This window comes from Gossypium hirsutum, chromosome D11 (genome assembly GCF_007990345.1).
Source record: "Gossypium hirsutum isolate 1008001.06 chromosome D11, Gossypium_hirsutum_v2.1, whole genome shotgun sequence".
Taxonomy (NCBI): domain Eukaryota; kingdom Viridiplantae; phylum Streptophyta; class Magnoliopsida; order Malvales; family Malvaceae; genus Gossypium; species Gossypium hirsutum.
In genome coordinates, this window is record NC_053447.1 from 45807540 (window position 1) to 45829019 (window position 21480).

Consider the following 21480-nt stretch of genomic DNA (forward strand, 5'->3'; position numbering starts at 1 on the left):
GACCCAGATGTTACAAGAGCAAAGGGAGTATCTTGATACAAAACTTACAACTCAAGAGAGATACATTGCCGATAATTACAAGAAGTTGAACGAAGCCTTTATCAGCCGATCAAATTCGTGAGATCGAACTTTTAAACGAAGGGAGGACCATGTTTTTGATGATGACTTTGAGTCCGAGTATGTACCTAGAGAAAGGTTGGAACGAAACAATGACACCCCAACCAAAATTTCCTTCTTTCTCAGGGAAGAATGATCCTGATGTTTACCTTGATTGGGAGGAAAAGATGGAAGCAGTCTTTGCTTGTTACAATTACTCTGATGAGAAAAAGGTAACATACACTGTCGCTGAGTTCATTGATTATTCACTAACATGGTGGAATCAATTATGTAAAAGCAGGATTCTTTATAGAGAGCAACCTGTTACTACTTGGGTTGAAATGAAGTGCATCTTGTGAAAACGGTTTGTTCCACCATACTATTATCGAGAACTCCATAAAAGACTCCAACATCTTGTTCAAGGAGATAGATCTGTGGATAACTACTACAAAGAGATGGAGACTATTCAGATTAGAGCCAATCTTGTTGAAGAGGCTGAGGTGACTATGGCTAGATTCCTTGTCGGCCTAAAGCTTGAGATTGCAAATCGAGTTGAGTTACAACACTACATGGATGTTGAAGAGATGCTTCAAACCGCACTCACCATTGAAAAGCAATTACGAAAGAAAGGGACAACGAGGGGTGCTAGTTCAGTTTCTAATCCTGCTTGGAGAGGAAATTGGCAAAAATAAGATGATAGATTGTGGAATGGGAGAGATGTACGGTTCAAGCCAAATGAGCCTAGAACTTACTCCAAAGATAGAGGTATGCCTAATTCATTTAAAGGTTCTACTTCTACTAATCGAGCTCCATCTACTTCTTCTACTTCTGCTAGTGCCATTAAGCAGCCAAAAGATATTACCTGCTTCAAATGCCAAGGAAGGGGTCACTATGCTCGAGAATGCCCTAATAAAAAGTCATTGGTGATTCGAGAAGATGGCGAGGTTGATTTTGAGTCTAATAACGAAGATGAGATGCCTCCTTTGGAAGATGCTAATGATGTGCATACTCATGATGAGTATGAAGAATACTTGAAGTATGGTGAGAAAGCACTTGTTGCTCGAAGGGCTTTAAATGTCCAGTTTAAAGAGGAAGGACGCGAATAAAGAGATAACATTTTCCATACGAGATGTTTGATTGGTGGACAACCTAGTTCATTGATCATCGATAGTGGGAGTTGCACCAATGTGGTGAGTTCTTCCCTTGTTGAGAAACTTGGCCTACCTTGTGTGAAGCATCCAAGGCCATACCGCTTGCAATGGCTGAATGATAGTGGAGAGGTAAAAGTATCTAAACAATGCTTAGTTTCATTTTCCATTGGTAGATACTCTGATAAAGTTTTGTGTGATATTGTTCCAATGCAAGTTGGGCACATATTACTTGGACGGCCATGGCAGTTTGATCGATGAGTAAATCATGATGGTTTCCTTAACCAATGTATATTTGTTTTCCTTGGAAAGAAGTTTACTTTGGCTCCACTTCCTCCTCAAGAAGTCTACAATTATCAACTCAAACTTGCTAGTGAGATGGGTAAGGGAAGTGAGGTAAAATCATTGAAAAAGGATGAGGGTAAAGAGGCCCTTAGTGTTAAAAGCCAACTTAAAGGCCCAACATTGGTGAGTGATTGCACACACAAGACACGAGATGAGAGAGTGAGTTTATTCGCTAGGTTTCGAGATATCAAATTTGCTCTTTGTACAAAACAAACATTTGTAATTATTAGGTTTAGGGAAAACTTTGTTTTGACTAACCCTAATACACATTTGCCTAGTTGTTTTGTTGATCTTTTGCAGGATTTTGAGGATGTATTTCCTTCTGAAATGCCTAAGGGATTACCTCATTTACGAGGGATTGAACATCAAATTGACTTTGTGTCTGGTTCGAGTATTCTGAATAGACCAGTCTATCGAAGCAATCCTGAAGAAACTAAGGAGTTGTAAAGGCAAGTTGAAGATCTCTTAGAGAAAGGGTTGATTCGTGAGAGTCTAAGCCCTTGTGAGGTCCCTGTACTTCTCATCCCAAAAAAAGATGGTTCTTGGAGAATGTGTGTTGATTGTCGTGCTGTCAACAAGATTAGGTAAAGTATCGATATCCAATTCCTCGATTAGATGATATGTTGGATGAGCTTAATGGTGTATGCATTTTCTCTAAAATTGACTTAAAAAGTGGTTACCATCAAATAAGAATGAAACAAGGTGATGAATGGAAAACTGCTTTTAAGACTAAGTATGACCTGTATGAGTGGTTAGTCATGCCATTTGGCTTAACTAATGCTCCTAGCACATTCATGAGATTAATGAACCACATACTTAGACCTTTTTTAGGAAAATTTGTCATTGTGTATTTTGATGACATACTGATTTATAGAAAAACTTTGAATGATCATGTTGGGCATGTTAAATTAGTATTGGATGTGTTAAGGCATGAACGACTCTTTGCTAATCTTGAAAAATGCACCTTTTGTATGGATAAGCTTGTTTTTTGGGTTTTGTGATAAGTTCTACAGGAATCTATGTGGATGATGAGAAGGTAAAGGCAATTAAAGAATGGCCTATCCCTAAAACTGTTTCTGAGGTAAGGTCTTTCATTGGGTTAGCTGGTTTCTACTGCAAGTTTGTTCGTAACTTTTCCACAATTGCTTCGCCTTTAACTGCACTTATTAAAAAGGATGTATCTTTTCATTGGACAAATAAGCAAGAATTAGCATTTAATGAACTTAAAGATAAATTGTGTAATGCTCCTATTCTTGTTTTACCTAATTTTGAAAAGACCTTTGAGATTGAATGTGATGCTTCTGGTGTAGGTATAGGTGCCGTCCTTATGTAAGATAGTAAACCACTAGCCTACTTTAGTGAGAAACTTGGTGGAGCACATTTGAACTATTCGACCTATGATAAAGAGTTGTATGCCTTGGTAAGGGCATTAGAAGTTTGGCAACATTACCTTTTACCAAAGGAGTTTGTGATTCACACTGACCATGAATCACTTAAGCACTTAAAGGGACAAGGTAAGTTGAACAAGCGACATGCGAGGTGGGTTGAATTCATTGAATCTTTTCCTTATGTTATAAGGTATAAGAAAGGTAAAGATAATATTGTGGTTGATGTTCTATCAAGGAGGTACACTTTACTTAGTACTTTGCATACTAAGTTATTAGGTTTTGAGTATCTCAAAGATTTATATGCCACTGATTTTGATTTTGCAAGCATTTATGACGCATGTGAACATGGTGCATTTCACAAATTTTATAAGCATGATGGCTATCTTTTTCGAAATAATAGACTATGCTTACCAAAGTGTTCAATGCGAGAATTGTTGGTTCGAAAGGCTCATTGTGGTGGTCTTATGAGTCATTTTGGAGTCACTAAGACTTATGATGTTTTACATGAGCATTTTTATTGGCCTAACATGCGAAAACTTGTTGAGAAAATTTGGTCTACTTGCATTACTTGTAAACAAGCTAAATCCACTGTGATGCCTCATGGTCTATATACTCCTCTTCCTGTTCCTAGTTCACCTTAGACTGACATTTCAATGGATTTTATAATAGGTTTACCAAGGACAAAGCGTGGAAGAGATAGCATCTTTGTGGTTGTGGATCGATTTTCTAAAATGGCTCATTTCATTCCATGCCATAAGACTGATGATGCAACCCATGTTGCCGATCTATTTTTTCATGAAGTTGTGAGATTACATGGAATCCCAAGGACTATCGTTTCCGATAGAGATGCAAAATTTCTTAGTCACTTTTAGAAGGTGTTATGGGGTAAGTTAGGTACTAAACCACTTTACTCTACTACATGCCACCCTCAAACTGATGGTCAAACTGAGTTGGTAAATCGAGTTTTGGGATCTTTGCTTAGAGCCATAATAGGTAAGAATGTTAAATCTTAGGAAGAATGGATACCCTATGTTGAGTTTGCTTATAATCGTTCTGTTCATTCTTCCACAGGTTTTACTCCTTTTGAGATTATATATGACTTTAATCCACTTACTGTTTTAGATTTGCTTCCTTTACCTTTGAATGAGATTGCTAATTTAGATGGTGAAAGGAAAGCTAATTTAGTGAAAGAGATCCATGAGAAGGCTCGTAAAGCCATTGAGAAAAAGAATGAGTCCAATGCATATCGAGCTAATAAAGGGTGAAAGCAAGTCTTGTTTGAACCTTGAGATTGGGTATGGGTGCATATGAGGAAGGAACGATTTCCTTCTAAGAGAAAGAATAAACTTGATGCACGAGGAGATGGACCATTCCAAGTACTCGAGAAAATAAATGACAATGCTTATCGCATTGATCTTCCTGGTGAGTATAGTGTTAGTGCTACTTTCAATGTTTCTGATCTTTCTCCTTTTGGATTTGATGTAGGTTCAGATTCGAGGATGAATCTTCTTGAAGAGGGGGAGAATGATACGAGCCAAGGAGGTGACACTCAAGGGGTTGTTTTTCCTAGTGGTCCAATCACTCGAAGCAAGGCACAACAATTAAAATCAAAGATGAATGCTTTTGTCCAAGACTTTGTTGCTAAAAATTTAATTCATCATGTTCGTGACGTTGACAAATACGGGAATGCAATTCACTAGACCAATCTTGGAATAGTGAAAGCCCATAAATTGGTGGATTAATCTTTTATATATCTTATTATTATTATTATTTACTTAATTCTCATTGGTTGGGACACATCACTTATAAGTTAAGTCATTTTATTGGTTAGGTTATTATTTATTTATTTTCTTAGATAATTTTAAAGAGTTTTATTAGGGTTCAATTACTCGTGTATTTTGCCTATAAATAGGCTTGCTTTCTACACATTGGGGGGTCGAATTAAAAGAGAGTATTTGTTTTCTTCTAAATTTGTGTGAGGCAAATTTTTGAGAGTAGAGTGATTCTTCTCTTGCTATTTAGTTTGGAGTTTGTTACTTTCGAAGGTATTTCAGAGTTACAAATATTCAAATTTCTTTCCCGTTCATCGGTGTTTCTACAGGTTCTTCTTCTAGGGGTTTCGTAGGGAGCCGCTCAATCATTGGTATTTTTGGTTACAAGTTAACCAAGGGTTCCATAGGGCAAATCTATCTCTTTTTTTCTCTTTTTTTATTATTTAACTAATTTTTTATTTATTCTCGTTTTATTTCTAATTTGTGTTTCTCTTGTGTCTAGATCCGGGTTTCCGCATCAAATAGGCTAAAATCATTATCCTTTTTCCAAAGCCTTCAACGTAGATCTCGACGATTTCTCTCCTTGATTAATCTTTCCCAGAGTTTTTGGCTTCTTGATTGATGCTTAGACTTACGGTCCACCAGCATCCAGGGCCCAAAGGCTCTGTTTTTCGCCACCGTAACGGTAACAACACTTTCCTTGTCCGACGTCGTGTTTTTCCTTACCCGTAGTTTTCCTTGAAGTGACTGTAACGGTCACAAGAGAAACAAACGACTAGCAGAGATTCATATTCAATACGTTGAATATTTCCATTAATCAAAACCTTAGAGTTCAAGGGCTTTTACAGATTAGCATACACTACCATACGGGCATATCGGCCTCTCGCTTTATTATCTGTGTTGATTTGGCGGTGAAGCTTTCGTCTCTTAAACTGGCCAAGGACATTCTCTCACTGGACCCTTCCCCTACCTTTCCGACCTCCGGCGTTCTCCTCATAGCCTCGTTAAGAGATTTCTTGTCGAGTGAGTTTTAAACCCTAATTCTTTCCAATTTTGTATGTTTATGTTATTTTATATGTTGCTGTTGTATGCTTAACTGCTTCGCTTCTTAGTTTTGATATTTGTGTGATTAATGAGCTGCATTTTTGGGAAATATTTCGTGTTTCATTTATAAAATTTACTGATCTATTGCTTTGTATTTGTTCTCTCTTCGTATGTTGCTAGGTTCCTAATATCGTAGTTGGACTTTCGTTTTACTATTCTTTTTTGTTTTCTGTCAATGTGATTAAATTGGAGTGCAATGCCTTTAGATTTTGAACAAATGTGCTTTGTAGCATTGAATATTGTTGTTGTCCATTAGTTCCTGTGTCTTTTTTAGAAAAACTAAATTCAAGCTCCAAAATTCTCTGTTTTATGTTAAACATAGCAGCATTCTTTGAGTTGAGCCTCCTTGAAAAGTGTATCTAGTTACCTTCTCTTTCATCACTTGTCATATTATCCAATTAGATCGAGGCTTCATTTTAAGTTAGACTACAAAGAGAACTGACCTAATGGATAAGATACTTAAGTGGTGGTGTTACTTCATATGCAAAAGTGCAAATAGGGTTCAGAATGTAATTATTTTCTGAAACTTATGCATAATTTCAGAAGTGAAAATTGTGCAAAATAAGCAAGTCTTATTTTTCAGGTTAACTACATCAATGCAATGCAACTTCTACTCTTGCTGGTGACCTAGTTGAGATCGATGCTATTAAAAAGGTATTCAAGAATACATCAGATATCAAAATCAATGCATCAAATGTACCTTCTCTTTCTCCCTAGTTTTACAAATTTTGAGATGATTGTGTACTCTAATGTTGCTACCTTGCAATTGGCTAATTGCTTTGCTTCTTGTTTCGGTCCATGATAGGGAATTGTCTGGGCGCATCGAGTGGTTTAGAAGCCATTGCCACAAGATGGTTGCATCCCTTGATAAATCAATTTGTAGGTGTTAGTTGCTTGTTTAATGTACCATGTATTGCCAATCCCCGACAATGATTTTCTGGATCACATTTGGCTTTATTATTATAGATGAAGTGATCTATTGTATGCATTTGTTTAAAGCAGAATCCAGAGCCTTTAGTTGAGTTTGACACTGTGGCCAACCAAAAGAAACAACACGAAGTTAATGTTGGTAAGACTCCTGAATCCTAATCCTATCCTGTTTCAGTTGATTTAGACCAGAGCCCAATAATTCTAACCAAGTTATTTATGATTCTCAGCAATTTCGAATTCATTCGGATTTGGTAGACACAATTCTGTGGCTGCCTTTCTGGCCTTTGTCTTTTTTCTTTTTTTTTAAATGTCAAAATATTTGCCTTCAATCTATCCAATTTGTTCGTTTTTACTCCCATGACCATTGAGGTTACTCATTGGGTTTATCTAGTTCCTGTTGATCATAGAAATTTGAATTTTGAGATGTCATGTTAATTAATATAAATGTGTGAAATTCAATTTCATTTCTAGGGTTCTGGTTGACAAATGAAAAAGAATTTTTATTTTCTGTAATTTCAAGTCTAAAATGTTAAGGCTTATAAATTTTTTAGAATGGTAGTATAAAATTCAGTGGAGTGGATGCTTGTGTTAAATGATGCACAAGAGTTGACAACGTTAAGCATTTTCTGGTTTGTGTTTTACATTTTCTTAGGAACCTTTGAAATAAGTCAATTAATTGCTACAGTTTTGGATATAGCTTTTGTTATTTTAGCTTGGCTTTCTTGTTGATTTGCTGAATTGAAGTCGGATAAATGTAAATGCCTTTGTGATATGATTATGTATGATATTGCAGATGATGAAGCAAAGGCACAAAGTGGAGAGAGAAGCAAACATTATGCCAAAATTGGATGGTCGAAGAATCAGGAAACTGCAAAGACTAATCCAAAGCTTGCAGCCATGAACAATAAATTTGGAATGATTCATGGGTTATCTTCACTTGCAAGAATTTTCAGACTCATTTGTTTACTTCTGTACATTGGGTTGAATGTTGGTTGTATACATTTCGACTAAATGTTAGTGTATTTTGATTGTTGGATCGATTTTTGTAGTGAACATTCAATCTTTATTTTAATTTTATATTTTTTAGTTGTATTTAAAGCATAATTTTTATCATTGTTCACTGTAAATATTTACGAAAATATATTAATATTCAAATAATAAAAAATAGAAAAAAATTGCTTTAGACATGTCTATCCAACCCTTTTAAGGTTTTCTTAGATGGGTTTATTTCAATCTTTTTTAAGGTTGCCTTAGACAATGTTTATCTTAACTTTTTTAAGGTTATCTTAAACGTGTTTATTTTAACTCTTTTTTTAAGGTTGTCTTAGATAATGTCTAGTCTAACCTTTTTAGGATTGTCTTAGACAATATCTATCTCAACTTTTTTAAGATTTCCTTAGACGAGGTTATCTCAACCCTTTTAAGGTTGTCTTAAATAAGGCTATTCTAAACTTTTTAAGGTTGTTAGATGGGGTTGCCTTAGACAAAGCCTATCTTGACTTTTTTTAAGGTTGCCTTAGACGAGTTTTTGTCAACCCTTCAATAAAGGTCAGCTTACGTTGAATTATGCTGACGCTTTTTCAAAACCGTCACGAGACCTATGCCAACTGCACTATAGACGACATTCTCAGAAGCGTCGAGGTGATCTATGCTAACTTTTTTTTGCATGTCTTAAGTCAAAAAAAGTGTCGCGATAGGCCTGTTTTGTTGTAGTGCGTAATAGAAGCAAAGAAAGTTGAAATAAATGAAAACTTAAACTAAGAAAATTGAAATAAATGAAAACTTAAACTAAGAGTAAAAGGAAATTTGATTTAACTCCAAAATCTCAAAATCCCAAAGTTGTGAATCAACTTAAAATTTTCATTCAAGAATTAAGGGCGGCCTCTTCTAAGTAGTGAAAACCAAATTTGAAAATTTTGGGCTTGAAATGTGTACAAATAATTTTTTTTTGTTTTTTGTTTTTTTAGAAATTATTTTTTGTGTAAATATTTTTTTTTCAGAAAAAAAAAGTTTGGGTTGAAAAGAACAAATGTATCCCACTTTCTGAACAAAACAACCAAATTTTTTTGTAAGCACCAAAATAACAATCAGCAAAAATACAATTTTAGCATATAAGGATACCAAAAACGTCCCAAAATCTTATACAAAAATTGAAGAAAACCTCGACGATCTTTGCTTTACCATGCTCAACACCAACGTTATTTGTTGTCAAAGTTGAATATCAAGGAATTTTCAATCTTAATTTTTCTTTTAGTAGATTACTTCAATCATGCTTATTTTAAATAATGATATTAGCAATAGTTTAAACTATTACAGAGTTTTGGCATTCAGTGGCATATATGCAATCAGCATGAAGTTTTTAAGTAGTTTTTGTAACATGTCCTCTCCAGTTCCTTCGTCTGGGGCAACAATGACCCTGACTACCGCTTCATAGCACGTATATTAAGGTATGTGTAAAAGGACATTCCACCAATGGCTATAAACGCACCAAAAATACTGGTTGTGCCAGGATTTGAACCAAAAAGATAATAATTTCCGAGGAGGATAACACAAGTTTTGAATTGTCCAAGAACCACAGAGGATATAGCAGATGTAGCCCTGAACATGAACCAAACAACACATGAGGTATACGGGCAAATAATTCTCCTTCCTTTTTTTTGTACATTTTATCACCATTCCACTTTAGACGTCCAAATTTTTTATGCATCTTGAAAAATCAGAAAATATCAAATCCGACTTCTTTTATTATGTCTACTTACAACGTTTGTTTCATATTAATTAACTCTAAAATGTACTTTCTAGAAAAGTTAAAGATTTTCTGAAAACATAAGCATTTTCTTTTAATACTAGATAAACGCTTGCACCCTGTTGCGGGAATGCTATTATTTTTTTGACACATTTGTACAGTTTTTATGTTATGTCTGTTTTAATTATTCCACATTGTTTTCATTTCTCTAATTTCTCATATTTTGCCTAATTTGTTATATTCATTTATTTTTTACTCTAAATTCATTTTTATAATAATTTAATAAGGCTTAAATGCTTTTTTTTAAAAACCCTTTAAACTATAACAGCTTATTTGAATAAATTCTGCAGTTTTATTTTACCTAAATAAGCCCTATTCATTAACATATACTCATAAAATACCTTAGTTTTAATTTGTTGGCATTGTTTGATTACATGAAATTTAAACTAACAAAATTACATAAAAATTATTTGTTTACTTGGACAAACGCATAAGTAAAGAAAATTACCTTTTTTTATTTTATCATAAATCAATTTATTCCAAAGTATTCAATTATATGAAAGTCTATAATCAAATGCATCTCCTTAAAACTAATCCAATAAAATCTTAAACAATTTTAAAATTTTCATTTTTTTTTTCAAATTTTATTAGATTAAAATAGTTTTAATACGGTACATTTAGTGGTAAGCATTCATACTGAATTTTTTTACAATCAATAGATCTGTGATAAAATAAATAAATAAATAAATAATCGTATGTGTCTGTTCAATTAAAAACTACTTTTACATGTAATTTTGTCAATTTAAATTTCATGTGTCAAACTAATTAAAACTAAGGGTTTTTATGAGTGCTAAAAATAGGGGTTTGTATGGGGAAAAAAAGAAACTATAAGGACTTATTTAAATATCGACCCTTTTATTGTATAAATCATTCTTTATCTCTTTATCACTTAGCTTTGTAATGAAAATGACCTCATTACTCCATCACGCCAAAAATTCCATAGCTTAGTCATAATAAAGTTGAAGTCTTCAAAAGTCTAATTCTAACTTTTCACTGAATGATCATACTGTTTAATAGTATGATATAAATTTGAGATTTTTTTTAGTTGTTTGAATTTTCTTTTTCAAATAACAATACTCACACACACATATTAAATAATGCTACTTAATTAATAAAAAAATAGTTGTAGTAATATTTAAAAATTATAATAATTATTAAAATATCATTTCTACTTTTTTTTTCAAATATTAATATAGAAATAAATGTTACAACATTATCAAAATAATATATAATATTAGAATATAAATGTGTTTCAAATATATTCAAAATAGAAATACTGAAAATTACAGTATTAAATATTTTTATTCTTTAAAAAAACACTAAAAGCAAACATTGTTTTATTAATTAATATAATAATAGAGGACTCAAGTGAAGTCTCAATCTAAAAAATCATGTCAAATCCAGGTTAAAATTGAACTAAGTTTGCAGATTTGATGACTAGCCTACTCATGGCCATGAGCAGTTGGGCACTTATTCCGAGGACAGTGTCAGAGAACAAGATTTAATTTACAATTAATTTTCAGTCAAATGAACATCAGAAAATGCAAAAATCATTTTCAAAAAGTCATTTTGCTTTGAACAAAAAGAACCGGTCCTGGACCTCCTACCTAGCCAGCCATGAATACTTATCCTATGTTAGAGGGGAAAAATCACAGTAAGATAAAAACCAACCCCATAAAGCAAAAAAGATGATATTATGGCAAGTCGTAAACATCAATGATAGCAAGTTGCAGCATGGATCAAACTAAAAACTAGCTTAATTGGAACTTACCCAAGTGTCAAAGCACTTGACCACTGAAGCAAGAAGCCAAGAAAAGCACACATGAGAATGGCTGATATACTGCCGAAGCTCCAATGGAACGCAAGCAAACCAGGAGGATCCAAAGGAATCATAAAAACCAAAAAAACCAAAGTGATTGGTGTAGTCTTCCACATTAATCTGTTCAACAGATTCACAACTTAAACCAGTGAGAAATTTTGAAATATTTCAGTAAGACAATCAACGTAAAGGAAAAGAAATATTTTCTTGCACGCTGGTAACCATGACCATGTTTGGATATTATTGGGAAAGGAATAGTGAGAACAAGAAAGGATTAGTCTTATCTCCGAAAGGAACTTTTCAATCTTTCCTATCAAGAGAACAAGCAAATATTACTTTAAAATCTGCATCCCATCCAAACATCCAAAAGTAGAATCTTTTTTCGCAGGCTACATTTATTCCCCTCAATCTAAAACTGCCAAATAAGCTCAGGGGAACATGAAACATACGCCAATGCTGTCCATTTTTGTTGTTGTTGCACGTTGGACCAAAGTATTCTATTGACTGCACTAGGTATTATCCATGCCATTGCTACACAAGCACCGAGGAAGATGAATTGTAAATCAGTTACAGTAGCAACAGCAACCCCAACGGATACAACAGTTAATGCAACCACCTGAAAGATTTCATAGGATAGGAGGAATTAAACAAAGAAAGAAAACGAAAAGCAAATTGCCGACACTTGAGTTTGCTATTGGAAGTGTTGTTGGGAATCAAAGTTATTGGATTAGTACTGTCAATTGAGAAATTAAGTTTGAATTCACTGTTTTTGATCATGTTAATAACCTCTAATCCGATTAAATTGATTGTTGATTCATTAGCTTAAAATGTTCCATCCAATCGGAAGCTCGATTCCACAATTAACTTTCTTCTAAGGATACAATCTTCAGAGTACTTAAAAAGTATTTTGGTCTACTTTTTTCTTTAACTCGGCAGATGCATATTTGCGTCGTTAGAAAACACATTCTGAATTTTAAAAGGTCTTGAGGTATGGATCAGATGAACCAATCGGTTCCCTTGTATCCTTTATTATCAATCAACAGGTTGACTTGTTCACTTCAGGCTTAATCGAATCCATCAGAGCTGATGTGGAATTACATCACCGACCCAATCTAGTTCAAGAGATGAGTCTAGAAAGGCTATTTGAGAAAAAAATTACTAACAGGAACAAACCCACCTGATAATCCTACTGCTGTCTAGAATTCTAAAATTACACAAACAACAACTAAGATGATTCTGGACAAAAGAACGCGAGCTACACCCAAATTTAGCAATGCCCCTTCTACCTTCGTTAAAACACTGACAAGCAGAGAGATGACTGAGCAACGTGCAAAAGGACTTTGTTACAATTGTGATGAGCTATATGCGCAAGCCCAATCAATGCAAAAAGCTTTTCTAGTTGGAAATAAAGGACAATGAACCAACAGAGATAACAACAGATACAAGGGCCAGTTGATTTCAAGCTTGAGGACAAGCTTTTTCTCCAGGAAAGGAGTAATGTTAAGGAATTTGATTGGTATTCTGATTTGATTCTAATTTCTATTCCCTGAAATTTCCTTACTAGTTTTAATAAAATTTTCCTAATGAATTAGAATATTTAATTTCAAAATTATACATGAATCTTGATTCAATATACAATTTCATACATTAATTTTGATTTGGTATAATTATACACATAAAACTTTAATTGTGATTCAAATAGATACATGAAACTTTAATTTTGATTCAATCATATATATTCAAAGAAATAAATATATTAATTTATTTTTATATGGGATAAATATAATTATGTGTATATGTAATATATAAACATAAAATGATGTAATATCAATACTTATGTTAATAATTTATGATAATTGAATCAAATCAAAATTTTATATATAAAATTACACATTTAACTAAAATTTATGTATAATTTTGAGATCTCTTTTATTATTCATCCATAAAATAAGTTGAAAGTTTCGGTAAATTAAAAGTAGACAACTCATTTAAAGTTCCAAGGTAAGCAACTACCTGAGAATTCCACTACGGTAGGCGAAAATAGGAATCAAAATAAGGGTAAAGACCCTGTCCTCGAATCTGATTCTAAGCTACTCGTCCTATGACTCAATCCCAGACTCGAGACAATAACACTAGGGTTCTCCTTTTGTGCATGCTTGATCAGAATGCCGAAAAAAGAACTTGGGTCACTTTTGCTACAATCAAACAAGATGACTGGCACCTCAAGAATTAAAGTAAAAGAATATGACGACCAAGTTAGCATTAATTAATATAAAGAAGCAACTTTGCACAGTAAACCTATTTATAAAGTAGTTATTACTATAAGTTTGGTTAGGAGCGGACAACTCAAAATTATCATAAGTTTTTTTAACACCCCCAAATTTTCAATAAGACAGAGTACTGTTCTGAGATTTGATACAATGAAATGACGAAAAAATTAAAAATTGCGTCAGATAAAAATTTTACAAAAGGAAAATTGATATTAGGGATGAGTTCGATGAATAGTATTGTGGACATGGACATGTGCCAAAAGAAATAAATTGTAAATTCGAAAAAATTGGAGAATTAAAGTGCAAATTTAATCAAAAAAGAAATAAGAATTATTACCGATTATTTGGCATGAGAATGAAATTGGAATATGTATTAGTGCGATGAAAACCACTCTAGGAAATAAAATGAAAAAGATTCTAAAATATATGGATTAAATTGTAAAATTTCTATTTTTGTTGAGAAGAGGATAAAAGTGTAACTTTTACCATACAAGGATTATTATTAAGAGTTTAATGTTAATTATGATATTTGGATTTGATAAGTATCTATTGTTGTGAAGAAATTTGTGAAGAAATTATGCAAAGAGACAAAACAAGGGGCAAAATGGTATTTTTATTCCAATTGTAGAGGTTTAAGGCTCTTTCCTAACGAGTTTAAGGTTATGAACTCGCTTTGACGAGTTCTACATTTTCATCATAGTTTATTCTCATGGCAAGAATAAGAAAGCCCCTATAATCTAAGCAGATTTTCCTACAAATTGTCTAATGACTCAATCTTTAATTTCAGAGCTTAACAGTATGACGCTTGATCCCATTAAATTAACTTTTAACGAAAAACAAATCCAACTTATTTTTAACATCAATAATGTAGAAAGCCTGAAGACAAACACTAAAGTGATGTTTGATAAATAGAATATTTAAATGTTAAATTTTTAGTACAGGATGTTATAAGTAGTGAATTTATATTAAAAAATTGTTTGATAAATTAGTAAAAATTAAGTATTGATATAATTATATTTGATAAAAGTAAATATTGATTTCTGAAAGTTATTTATTTCTTAATTTAATCTTATTAATATACATTATTTTGATAGTTTTGGATAAATTTTAAATATGATAATTTGAATATCTAATTTTTTTATAATAAAAAAAGAGATAATTATTTCAAATGTAATTTTCTAAAAAAAACAACTAATAATTTCACGATGATAAGTAATTATCCACCTGCTTATCTTATTCAACACTTTTCTATTGAAAATATTATATTAAGTAAAAAGTTAATTTGATTATCAAACACTTAAACTATTAAATGTTGAAAAATTTTTATTTTCAATGAAATAAAAAAAAATTAATAGTTTATTTAGCGCACCCTAAGTAAGAAGTTCACCCCATATGATTTTTTGGGATACAACATGCACACATCACTAGCACGTAATTCCTATGACTCGATAACACGGCATGAATATACGCTCTTGGTCAATGAGCCAGACGCTGAGATTTAGGGTGGGTTTGGATAAGTGATTGGGTGCGGTGCGGTGCGTTTAGCTTACTTTTTGTCTCACGCTACAGTATCGCTATAGTATCTAATCTCACCACCACCGCTGTTTTTACACTAACCGCAGGTAAACGCACCGCCCATCCAAACTCATTCTTAGTTCACTCCATATGATGTCGCGTATTAGGAACTATAAAAAAAATCAATTCTAATGAATTATGAGTATGACCATGCACTCGATCTTATAATTATTGTTCATAAATGAAAATCATATTGATAATAGAGGAATTAGCTTCTTGTTTCAAAGTCCTAAAATAACAAGCAAATCCCTAATTAGCATGTACGATCAATTTGCACCGAGACACAAGGGCAAATAGGTTCGAAAACAAATGTCTCATAAGAAGAAAATCATGATCTAGGAATAAAATTCTAACTAAAAAGGGAAACGGAAACAAGACACCTATATACTATTGATTCCCTATTAGTACACAGCTCTACTACTCATAGCTAGATATAGATATAGATGTAATCAGTAATTCAGAACAAAAATTATTTAGAAATAGTGAATGGGGACAATAAACAATTTGATTCCATCCAAATATGAGATAAATATTTCCTAAGACAGTGATGGAAACAGAATATTTCTCCATTTTGAAGAAAGCTAGAAATTAATATGAATCTTTGTTAAGAATGTTCTTGTATTCATCATTTCTGTTAATTATAACTTAAGTATTTACCAAGACATCAAAATACACCAATTACACAGTAAAGAATCAGGAACGGAAAATTACCTTTGAGAAAGCAATTCTCTTCTTGTACCATATGAATTCTGCCAGGACAATCAATGGTGTAATAGCAATCTTAGCCATCTGATAAAATCCCACACTGAGGAAAACTAATGAATTAACGTATAAACTAGGGTGTCACCTAGGAAACTGAAATTAGTTATTTAACTGGGTTTTTTACAAAATTATTATAAAAAAATAAAAAACAACCAAAATATTATAACTTTTTTTTTATTTACCAAAATATTATATTTTTTTATTTATCAAAATATACCAAAAAAAACAAAAAACAGAAAAAAAAACCTGACACAGCCTAATCAGGCCAATCACATTGGCAGTTAATGGTAGTTTTAAAGACCTGACATGCAAATTTACCATTTTAAATTTTGAAAGTGAATTATGCTGCTGTGCGTGTGGGGCACACTAAAATTGAAATGTGGCTAATTTCTTTCTAAGCCCTCCTTATTTATTATTTTCTTTTTATTTCCCTTCAACTCACTTTTTTATTTAAGAAACAAGCCCTCAACTTATTTTTGTAGTTAAATAAGCTCTTAATCTATGATTTTTACTCATAAAAGCCATTTATTTTATTATTAAAGTAAATATATTTTACCTAAAATAAAGCTATTTAAAAAAGTATAAACTAATTCGCATTTTATGTATTATTTTGATAATTTGATGAGAATAGTTTATTTAAAAAATTTACTAAATAGAGTTATTAAGAGTATATAATATAATTATAATTTATTTTTTCTATTTGGGTTACATTCAGTTTTATTATTACTTCTGGTTTTTCAATAAAGCATGCCTGGTATTTCTATTAATTTTTTTAATTAAATCTAATATTAGTTAAGTGATAATTAAGATACTTAGAATTCTAATTAAGTAATAACTCTATTTTAATTTAATAAACTATTCTCATTTAATAACTCTATTTTAATTTAATAAACTATTCTCATTTAATAACTCTATTTTCATTTAAAATATAAAATTTACTGAAATATAAAATTTGTTGTTTCATAATATCTTAAGAGACTATTTTAATTAAAATAGTCTAACATGTTTATGTTATAAGTCTATTAAGAATATATTAAATTTATAAATAGATAAAATAGTTTATGTTTCCATTATTTAGTCTAACATGTTTATGTTATAAGTCTATTAAGAATATATTAAATTTATAAATAGATAAAATAGTTTATGTTTCTGTTATTTTTTTCCTTTTGATTTAATATTAGTTAAGGGAATATATTAAATTCAGAGGATTAAAATTAAAATAGTTTAATTTAATTTTTTAAAAATTAAAATAGAGTTATTAAATGAGAATAGTTTATTACATTAAAATAGAGTTATTAAATTAAACTATTTTAATTTTATAAATTTAATATATTCCCTTAACTAATATTAAATCAAAAGGAAAAAAATAATAGAAACATAAACTATTTTATCTATAAACATAAACTATTAAATTTAATAAATTAAAATAGAGTTATTAAATAAAAAATGAGTTGAAGGGGAATAAAAATAATAATAAATAAGGAGAGTTTAGAAGGCAGTTAGGCATATTTCAATTTTAGTGCGCACAGCAACAATTACCTTTCAAATTTTAAAATGGTAAATTTGCATGTCAAGTCCTTAAAACTACCATTAACTACACCTTTGGTGCCGCCAATGTGATTGGCCTGATCAGGCTGTGTCAGGTTTTTTTTTCTTTTTTCTTTGTTATATTTTGGTAAATAAAAAAATTTTATAATATTTTGGTAAATAAAAAAAAGTTATAATATTTTAGTTATTTTTTTATTTTTTTATAATAATTTTGTAAAAAAACCCTTATTTAACTTGTTATCTCACCTGTTGTACTTCAAGCTGACATTAGCAAGGCCAGTAGACACAGAGTTAACAAATCCGAAAGTAAACAAAGATAAAGGGGCCAACTCTGAGGAAGGAGATGCAGGAAGGATAGAAAAGAATTTCAAACTCGCCATTAATGCCCAGCTGACAGCATAATGAATAACAGTCAGACATACTGGGAACTGGAACCCAACATTTTCAAGAACCTGGATGAACAAAAAAGTGTGGAGCATTGAAATTTTAGAATGCTGCTACAGCTAAAACAGACAGTGCAGCAAAAGAATTATGTTGCATACACAAAATTAATCATACAGACCCATTTGTTCAAGAAAATGATGCCAACGGCAACCACTAAGTTGAACGCAAGAGCAGCAAGAGGGCCAAAAATTCGTTGTCGTTCATGCTTTGCACTATCGGATGAATGCAACTTCTCAAATAAAGAAGCTTGATTGTTCTCCAGATCCCTGCCTTTTTACCCAAAAGGGAAACGTTTGAAGATTTAAGATTACTCAAATAATTTATAGAATTTACAAATGTTAAAAAAGGTTATTGCCTGCATTGACCAAAATGTAACAAGAGTGGGGACTGGAGATATGAGGTGTAGTTCAACAGATCATATTCCTTAAATGGTTCCAAACACCCAAAGCAACTTTCGGAGAAAAACAGATATTTGTGTTTTATGTATTAAGTTGGGAGAACTAAATATGCTTGAGCTACAAGTAAAACCAAAAAGAAGACCAGGCATTACATGCATGCATGCTGTTTCCTCTTTTCTTCGTATCAACAGTGTAGACACAAACAGAAGAAAAAGATTATTAAATATGTCAATACCACGCAATACATGTAGTAAACTGTCATGCTAACTGATATGATTGAGTTTAAACGTGTAGTATAGTGTTTATTACGCTGACATCATGCTAATTAAACATGATTTGTGTTCGTATCAGTGTCCAAATTTGCCAAAGTCTAGCTAAAAGCTTTCAAAGCTTTAGAATGGAAAATCTTATAGAGACATTTAGTGTATCGGGCAACCCAAAATTGAATCTATCTCCAGGATTATGGAGGTAAAATAACGATCAAATTCAAGTTAGTCTCTAACACTATGTTTGGATTGCATTAAAATTAAGAAAAGGAAAGTAACACCATTTCCCTTGTTTGAATAGTTTAAGGAAAGTAAAGGGAGTTGAATTTCCCTAGCTTTCCCTTAAATTACTTAGGGTGAGTTTGGATGGGCGGTGTGTTTACCTGTGGTTAGTGTAAAAATAGCGGTGACGGTGAGATTAGATACTGTAACGATACTGTAACGTGAGACAAAAAATAAGCTAAATGTACCGTACCGCACCGCACCCAATCGCTCATTCAAACTCACCATTAGTTTTTAATTACCCAACTTGAAGGAAAAGCTAGAAAAAGAAAAATGAGGTTACTGATGTGATATTTCATTTTATCCTATTAATTTTTTATATAAATTATTTTACAAAATGACATAATTAGGAAAAATCATTATAATCAATCATTTCCTTGGCTTTTCTCAGTTTAACCAACCAAAAATTGTAAATATTACTTTGCTTTACTAATTTTATATATCGAAACAAAATAAACATACATAATGTTCTCTCTTTTAACATTCCTTTCTTTTCCTTTACTTTCCCTAGTAAATTCCAAGGTCCATAGGTCTTGAGGTAAATAATGGAAGCCACAATTTCCCAGCCTAAACGGCCAAACCTCAACTTCCATCCCAAAAATTTAAACCTGAAACTTCAAAATTGGAATCTCAAGTTCTAACCATCAGTATGTACCGTTGAAGACACTGTCATACAAAGTTTGCTTCAATAAATACTACAACTTCTCACCCAAAATTCAAATATATATATACTAATAGGGTCATTGACGGAAATTCTAATGAAACAGAAGCAACCAAGACTGGCGAATTAACGCTTAGCAGCAAACGTATTTCTAAGCAAAAAAGGAACACGAAAACGAAAAATAAAAATAAAATTTAAAGTAATAATGTAATTACCTGGTTTAGCAAAATCATTAGGGTTTTGCTTCCTCACATCTTTACTAAAGAAAAGGCCCAAAATCTGATTCATGCGCCGCATTTTTTGACTTCAAGTTTTGGTGCGTTATATGTTTTACAAGGAGGAGAAGCAGAGCCGATTGCCATTGCAATCGAGTTCAAAACCAAGGAAATGTTAGGATGTTGACCAGCCGGCCAAGGTCTTTGTTTTTCTTATTTTTAAATTAAATACTTTTTGCTTTGCCCTTGGGGTAGAAATATTTTTTTGATTGTAAATTCCTTTAATTATTATTTGATTTGTCTGTGGTAGTTTCCTTGATTTGTCGTTGCTGGTGGCTTTGCCTGCGGTGCCCTCGATCAATAATTGTATTTCACTGTTATAAGCCTGCATCACATTTTATGGTTAAACAAATGATTGGCTCGACAAAGTGCTTTAAAAGGGTGAGGTCTTAGTTCTTTTGAACAACTCTTGGTTACAGGTTCTCCAGATTGCGCACGAGATGTTATTGAATCTTGCTTAGAAAATTTGACCTTCAGTACTAAAAATAATCTTTGCCCATTTCCAAGAAGTTTTGGATCCACTCAAACTAGACATCTGTAGCAAATTTACATTTGACAAACAGAAGTTAAGCATCCTCTTCCTTGCTGTTACAAAGTGGGCAAATGGGTACTATGTCAATACGCCTCCTGAGCTCTCCACAACTGTGGCTTTTTTTTTAAACTAACCTAATTTTTTTTATCATCCAATTTAAAAGTCATGTACATAAATAATTCAATTGGCACTAATAGATTGAAGTGTTATTATATAAAACATTCAGGGACATTATGAAGCAATTTCTCTTTTTAGATTGTTTGGAAAATAGGTGAAGCCGCCGTAAATATTTTTCAACTTTTAGTCTATTTACATGTTAGGTCTGTTCCTGTTAAAATTAACTTTAAATAGCCATTAAAAATATAAGAATAACAATAATAAATCCTTATTTTTTATTTTTTTAAAAATAATAAACTTAAAATTTTATATAAAATTCTTATTTAAATTACTCAAATATATCTCTCAAAAATTTTTCTCGTGTTTATCTAAATTTAAACCTTTTCAATTCATTCCCTAACATTTTTTTTGAGCAAAATCGAACTAGGCTGTCATTAAAAAAAAATGAACAGAGAAACAAGCCTCATGTCCAAAGGCCACTTCACAGCCCACCATAGAAACCTAACAAGTTTTCAATAACAACATTAAAAAGAGAGAAGGAGAAAAAAACATTATTAAAGAAAAAACAAAGCATTAAAAGCCCACTTCCTCGAAAAAGCCATCATCCATCCCATCATCTATCCAGCCATAATTACCCGACGGTTTATCTTTTCCAAAAACCCATTTTTCGTCCAAAACGCTCCCCTAGTTTCCTGATATTCATTTCCTCCAAAAAACATTTCTTCTCCGATTTTTTGAATCCCAGGGAGCAAACATTGTCTTTCCTCAAAAACTTCAGTTTGGTTCTCTGATCCAATCATCTTCTAGTGCTTTAACTGCATATCTTGGCACTGAGCCTTCCAAGTAAAACCCTTTCCTTTTCTTCAAGCTTTCAGTAGCTATAGTGTCTGCCAGATTATTTGCTTTGCAACGAACATGTTGGAATTTGAGAAATCTAAACTT

At 32.0% G+C, this 21480-nt stretch overlaps 1 protein-coding gene and 1 long non-coding RNA gene across 9 annotated transcripts; one reads left to right on the plus strand and one right to left on the minus strand.

Moving 5' to 3' along the window:
- The first annotated feature begins 5237 nt into the window (after nt 1-5237).
- Nucleotides 5238-7860, plus strand: LOC107946041 (uncharacterized). Of its 2 annotated transcripts, none has more exons than XR_001696815.2 (5): nt 5238-5772; nt 6437-6549; nt 6659-6732; nt 6856-6922; nt 7577-7860. It is a non-coding gene; the product is annotated as an uncharacterized lncRNA (long non-coding RNA). The 2 variants fall into 2 exon arrangements; XR_001696814.2 differs by having other exon boundaries at nt 5246-5772; nt 6437-6507.
- Nucleotides 7861-9056: 1196 nt separating this feature from the next.
- On the minus strand, nt 9057-20145 carry LOC107946052 (nucleotide-sugar uncharacterized transporter 1). 7 transcript variants are annotated; one of them, XM_041104528.1, is made up of 7 exons: nt 19830-20137; nt 18126-18273; nt 17810-18015; nt 15965-16058; nt 11858-12024; nt 11361-11528; nt 9057-9381 (listed from the first exon to the last, which is right to left on the minus strand). In XM_041104528.1, exons 3-7 carry the CDS (start codon nt 17941-17943, stop codon nt 9204-9206), a joined length of 741 nt encoding a protein of 246 aa, XP_040960462.1. In that variant the 5' UTR covers nt 17944-18015; nt 18126-18273; nt 19830-20137; the 3' UTR covers nt 9057-9203. The 7 variants fall into 7 exon arrangements, with proteins under 7 accessions (XP_040960462.1, XP_016735726.1, XP_016735745.1 ...); XM_016880237.2 differs by having other exon boundaries at nt 18126-18277; nt 19830-20134; XM_016880250.2 differs by lacking the exon at nt 9057-9381 and adding an exon at nt 10972-11219 and having other exon boundaries at nt 18126-18277; nt 19830-20135.
- Nucleotides 20146-21480: the final 1335 nt, after the last annotated feature.